The 6,598-nt window shown below is 41.8% G+C and overlaps 1 protein-coding gene across 1 annotated transcript; it reads left to right on the top strand.

Moving 5' to 3' along the window:
* Positions 1–37: 37 nt before the first annotated feature.
* On the top strand, positions 38–2,470 carry DPH3 (diphthamide biosynthesis 3). The gene is made up of 3 exons (XM_082480060.1): positions 38–167; positions 324–398; positions 898–2,470. Exons 1-3 carry the CDS (start codon positions 60–62, stop codon positions 961–963), a joined length of 249 nt encoding a protein of 82 aa, XP_082336186.1. The 5' UTR covers positions 38–59; the 3' UTR covers positions 964–2,470.
* Positions 2,471–6,598: the final 4,128 nt, after the last annotated feature.

Raw genomic sequence — 6,598 nt, 5'->3', positions numbered from 1 at the left:
TGCGCCCCTGCGTCCCTTCCGCCTCGTCCCGTCTCTTCCGCCACCCCCCTTCCGGCGCCATGTCTGTCTTCCACGATGAGGTGGAGATCGAGGACTTCGAGTACGACGAGGAGACCGAGACCTACAGCTACCCGTGTCCCTGCGGGGACCGCTTCCTCATCACGCGGGTAACGGCAGGCGGGCAGGGAGAGGAGGGAGGAGGAGGAGGTGGCGGCAGTGGGTAAACGGCGTTAGGCCGCGGCCCCGCCTCCGCCGGGCGCGGGTGTCTGTGGGTCGGGCAGGCGGCGGGTCGGTGACTGTCTCCTTCCCGGGGGCTGTTGCAGGAGGACCTGGAGAACGGCGAGGACGTGGCCACCTGCCCCAGCTGCTCCCTGATCCTGCGCGTCATTTACGACCAGGTGGGTGCGGGGGGAGGGCTGTCGGGCACGGTTGCGGCCTGCTTCCCCCGGCGCCGGGTCGGCCGAGTCGAGTTTCGGTTTGTCGTCCCTTGGCGAAGGCGCGGTGGCAGCTTTTAAAAGTCCCTGGTAAACATGGGATAGTGTTGTGTGAGCTAGTGGCTCTTTTGTTTGTGTCTGTGGTTCCTGCCTCATCTCTTGTTATTCTCGTCTCCATCTGCTGCTGTGTTTGGGGTTTAAATGTGCCTGCTTATGTGAGCATGGGGTGGAACACAGACAAAACAGTATGAGTGGTGTTAAGATCCATCGATGACTCTAGCAGCCCCATCAGCTAGCCTAATAGTTTTTCTTATCTAGTAGGTATGTTATGGCTCTCATGTTTTGGGAGACAGATTGATACCAGTTATACCCAGGCTAGAAAACAAAATGGTTATCTGATGTTTTTTAAGGGAGAGAAGATCCAAAAATAATGAAAATCAACTAAAATTCTACTTGTCTTTAGGAACAGTTCATGCGTGATGAAGTCATTGCAGAACCTTTGACAAACAAGGAATTGATTAAATGCTGATGACTACATCCTGAACCGTTGCTGCTTTAGAATATGAAAGTATGGGAATGGCAACTGTGCAAAGAGACACGGTCCTCTTCCTGGAAGTGCTCACTGCTATGAGAGACAAGTGCAATAACTGACTGTCTTCAGAATTTGAATGAGAATTTGCTGGGACATCAAAACATGAATGGGTTTTGTTCAAAAGGGTTATACGTTTTAAAAATCATATAAGTTGCCATGTGTATTCCGGAAGACTCGAGTATGATCTTGATTGACAGGAAGCCAATATACAGAAGTATGCAGAGCTGTGAAATGAAAACGTTTATGTAGCAATGGCTTTTTAGCCTGTGGAGAAAAGCAGGCAATGTGTGGGCGTGTGTGTATCAGTGTGAAATGGCATAGGGAGCTGAAATATTGAGACAAAATTTAGAAGTCCATATGACATGATGCCACATGGAATTACAGCTTTGAGACAGTGTGGTATCACCCAGGATGTGGGCTCATGTACTTCCAGCCCATACTGAATATGAAGAAAAATTGGAGACCCAGAACCAGCACTGTTGGTAAATTGTTTTTACTACTGTAAGCACAGAGAAGCTGCAGTTGTATTTATATCTGCAGTGGGTGCAACACCTGAGTTGCAGCAACTTTGTTTCTTAAATTGCAGTTGCTTTGAAACAGCTTTGGTAGCTGTTATCAAATGACGCCCTGACATAATAATGATGTAGTTTTGTGGGTGTTGTGTGAAATGAAACAAAATGAGTCCAACTTCTTTTACCCCCCCACAACTAGTAATGCGCAAACAGAATTGAACTCGCAGTGGATTGTAGCTTACCCATATTATCTCAACAACTTTGTGATTTGACTGTTGCAGCAAATATAAAATGGGCTGCAGTTCTTTGTGCCATTTGTAGTAGTACATTTGCTGAATTTCTTAGTCTTCCTTTGTTAGTTTCTGTCAATTCCTGGATAGGAGATGCACAGATTTCACTTAATTAATTCACTTAATTAAGGAATTTTTTAGGATAGAAAAGAATTGGAAGAACATACAAGTACGTTGATTCCAAGACTACTTCTTGTATTATAAGCTGCTGTCTTTCAATATTTGTGTAAAATTATGGTCATTCATGGGTGTTAGTAGGATTTGACATCTGTGAAGTTAAATTTAGGGAAGAATACTGGGGCAGCATTTATATAGCTATTTTGCACTAGGCACTAAAGCAAGTCTTACTGAGTTCTTGCATTTAACTATTTTTGTTCTTACAACGTTCTGTGAACGTTGAAGATGAACATTCTAATTCTTAAAAAGAGAAAAAACTTCACCCTTTTCACCCTTCAGTTAGAAGTTTTGAGTGCAGTATGCACAACCCAGAGTGTTTTCATGCTTAAACCAGAAGGTGGCACTCATGTTATTTCGATATCTGTGCTTCAATAAAAAAAAAAAGCTGCGGTACTTTGGTTAGCTATATCTTGTCAAATATTTATTTTAACTATTTAAATAAAGATTTTTAAAACTTTACCAGTGGTTATAATGGGCCATTGCTTATTTTGTTTGTGCACCACCCACAATGACTTCAGAGGTGTTGAGTTGCTGCTGTTGCTGTGGTGATGATACTGGAATATCTTCAGGTTAGGTAACAAAAAGTGTTTCAGTCTATCAGTAGATGCTATAAAGCAATTTTAGAGGAACCCTATTTAAATTCCTATTGAAATTTCTACTGCATAATACCTTAAGGATTTTTCCATAAGTCTTCTACGTGAATCTAAGTAGAGTAAGTTTCAAACAGAACACCAGGGAATGTATACTTGGAAATAATTACATCAAAGTAAATTGCCAGGTGTAGCATCTCTAAAGGTGCATAGAATTTTGTGGAAGTAATTTTATCATAATTCATTTTATAATGAAGGTAAGGCACTGTTATAAAGACTTCTATGAAACTGATGTAGAAAATTATTTATACTCCATATGGTTGTAAGCAGTGTTTATCAATTGAATTTTACTTGACATGTGCTAATACAAGTTTTGAAGTGATTCTCTGTAGTGTTCCCCACTCATCTACAATACAGATAACGGCTTTTTTAACAGTAATTTTCACAAAATTAATTAGTTTAGTACATCAGTTTGGGACTGTCAGTGCTTAAGGTTTCATGATAAGCATATTCTTACCAAGCATGAATAGGATCCAAGTTGTATAATGTAATTTATATGCACACTCAATTTATTTGCTTACATAGCATATATCAAAGCTTTAATGAAGTATGCATTATGTTTGCTTTTCTGGAGCTTTTTTACAGCATAACAGCTGTAAAGTGTTGTGGCTGACTTTGTTAGAAAAAGAAGCAGCCACATTTGCTCACATAAATTGCTTTCAACTCAGTCTCATTGCAGTGCCTTGAGAATCTCAAGCCACTAGTTACTGTCCCCCATAAAAGGAGACAAAACAAGGATGGACGTCATGTACCTCTCTTGTGTTGCCTTTTGGCAATCAGAGAGGCGCTTAAAAACCATTGCTGCTTTGTTGCATTCCCTTCTGCTCTGCAGAGAGAAGTTCTGTAGCAACAGAGTTCATCCAAACAGCTGCCTACTTTTGTGTTTTGTTAGCTTGTAAGAAACTTTTGACTCCAGTGACTGCAGACAGCTTTTTAAAGTTCTTCCATACTGTGTAATTCCAAAACACCAGTCAAGCCAATCTGAGTAACCCATCAGAAATGTTCCTCTTCAGAATTCAGTTACGAAGTTTCTTCACAGCACCGCAGGCTCTGGGGCAGCATGCGGGCCCCTTACGCATTACTTGTGTATTATATATTCTCAGAAACCAATGGTTCGCTTCTCTTCTAAAAAGGCCATTGTGTAGGACACAAAGAAGTCTTTTGCTTGCTGTTTGTATCTGACCAGCAGATTGATTTATTATGTATTTGATTAGGTCCTTGACTCTGCACAGAGGAGTCCAGTGTGATGAAAAGAGCATTGCGTGAACATTAATGGAGCAAGTTGTACTTAACTAGAGATTAGAGAGGGTGGAACAAGATCAACTTCAGATATTCAAGATCTGAAATTGCTAACACTGTTAACACTGTTAAACACCACTAATCTCCCATGTCATATTGAAAACAAGCAATATACTCTGTTGCCACAGTTGTATGGGAAGAAGTGGAAGATAATTTGCTTTTCATTAAACTAAAGAGGCTCAGCTTCTCTGAGCGGTCAGATTCTTGTTTGCATTTCAAAGAAACTTGCTGAGAGGGTCATGTACTTTTGACTCCTTGTGCCCATATATCAGTGGCATACATGATTAGTTTTGAGTAGTTGCTCCAGAAGTCCATGACAGAGACCCTGGACCTCTAAGAGCTGAGGTCATTAGGCCACCAATTTCAGCTGTTCCATTTGTCTGTATGTCAAGGAAGTCATAATGTCCTTAAGGATCCTTATGTAAATACCTTGGCATTTCTTCCCTCCATCACAATTTTTAACTTTAATTAATTAATTTCATTCTATTCTAACTTTATTTTTAACTTTAATTCTCAGCACCAGTCTAAAAAAGTTACCTTGTTTGCAGAACATCAGTTTAATAAAGAACATTGCCTAGATTACCAAGTCTATCTAACAAGAAGCAGATGCTGATTAATTTCAAATAAACCTTCAAATTTTCTGTTAAGGAAGTGCAATGACCACTATATATTGTCACTAAGAAAAACAATTTCTATGTATCCTGTTTCCGCCTCTATTCCAGTTTAATGTTCAGATCGGGCTGACTGTAGGGGTAGGTATTTGTTACATTGAAAACTTCCTGAAATGTTTTTACAAACAGGATTTATCAAGATATTTAGCTTAGTAACAAATGTTTGCCATGATTTTCTCCTAGCACCGTTCCTTGCGGATTGCTTTCTCTTCATATTTAGTTCGGACATAGCTTTGATTCTGCTTCATGGTAGCTTAAAATGCTAATTTCGTAATGTCTCACCACAGTAGCTGTGGCATGGAGGAAACAGGGAGGATCCAGAGGATCCAGTGTAACCGTGAAGGTGCTGGGCTCATCAGCCCTGAAACTGGTGAAACCTTCTGAGTGACAGAGGCAACAAGTGAGAGAAGCTGTGCCAAGCTGGAAAACAGCTGTCACAATGCCACCAGCTGTCCGGGAGGAAGTGGGTCAAAAGGGACTAACCAAGAGGGTAAATGCTTAAGCGACCTGTCATCACTCCTTCCCACCCCTCGCCGTCACTGTTACGATCTGTTTGCATACCAGGTGGTCACCTCTCCAAAATTCTTGGCAGCTCACCAATCCAGCACAGGCTTCCCGTCACGTCGTGGAAAGTCATTGCCGTGCCGCTTGCCCTGCCGCTGAGCACAGCCAGGCAAGAGGAGCTCGCTCAGAAGGCCAAGTGGTGAGTGAAGGTCAGCAGTTGGAGCTGCCCCAACCGGCAGTGCCATCGTCCAGCCGGGCAGGCGGTCACCGGAGCTACTGTAAGAATTCTCTCTCTAAAACAAGCCAACCGAACAACAAATTGGTATTTTCTGCATTAGGTTATGTGCTGCAACATGCAAATCTAGCCCTTTAACCAGGTCAAGCAGAAAGTGGAGCTCTTGGAGAGTTCTTTAAAGCTCTGCCTGTGTGGAGATTTTTTTTCAGCCAAAAGATTGATCGCAGTGTCCACCAGTGTGGTCTCAGGCAGGAACAGCCCTGACAGCCCTCACTCTGCTCTTCCAATGCCCACCCTCCTTCTTGGCATTCTTTGTCTTTCCTCTCCTTAGAGGAGGGAGGAGCTCTGCCAGTAGGTGGTGATCGAAGGGAATAATTCAAAATATGTGTGATACTGGTGTTGGCAGCTGTGTAATTGAGAAATAAGCTTTTAGGACCCTCAAATAACAGGTCATTGTTGTGAAATGTGTCCGAAGGAAGCAGCTAGACTAACTGTTGAGTATTATGACCTTATGCCTGCTCTCTTGCTTCTAGTGGAAAAGTAATTTGCATTCACAGAGTAGTAATTACTTCATGAATATTTGCCATATATGTATATATTGTTAAGTAAGCATCTTTTCTTTTTACTCTTTTCCATATATTCAGTTGTGTGATTAATACAGGGTAATTTTCAGCGTCCCATCTTCTCAGAGTCAATCCCCTGACAGATTTTCAGTGAGCTCATTGATGTTGCTGAAACCAAGCTTTCAAAACTTACGAGTTGGGCCCCTGAAGATCCTAAGTTTGTCTTAAAATTGGGGTATTAAAAAAGTATTTAAAATTTATTCTTTCATATTGAAGCTTTTGGGGAATCATATTTTCATTTTGCTACCAAGATTCACTTTTTTGTTGTGCGGTGGTCATTTTTTTATTTTTGAGCCAAAGCTGAGATCCTTACCGTGCTGTTTGAATGCCGAAGCTGTTGCTGTAGGGAAAGATCCAACTATCACAAGACTCAAGGTAAAATCAAAAGGAGCTGGCAATACACTGACCTGTAAGTCACTCCTTCAGTGCCCTCTTCGGGCTTTCTGCTCCATGGCAAATGCTTTTACTTTGGTCTCAGTATTAGTCCTTCTGGGCAAGTCAGCAAACACCTTTTTGGCATGTTCCTTATTTCAAGTACAAGGTATTCCAGTCCAGCAGAACATGAAACAGCTGCAACGTTTCTGAGCATGATCTTTTGTGTGTAGTCCTAC

Source organism: Vanellus vanellus, assembly GCF_965231255.1.
Source record: "Vanellus vanellus genome assembly, chromosome: 2".
NCBI classification, from domain to species: Eukaryota; Metazoa; Chordata; class Aves; order Charadriiformes; family Charadriidae; genus Vanellus; species Vanellus vanellus.
Note: the sequence above shows the minus strand (reverse complement) of the source record. Positions and strands in the feature narration are given on the sequence as shown.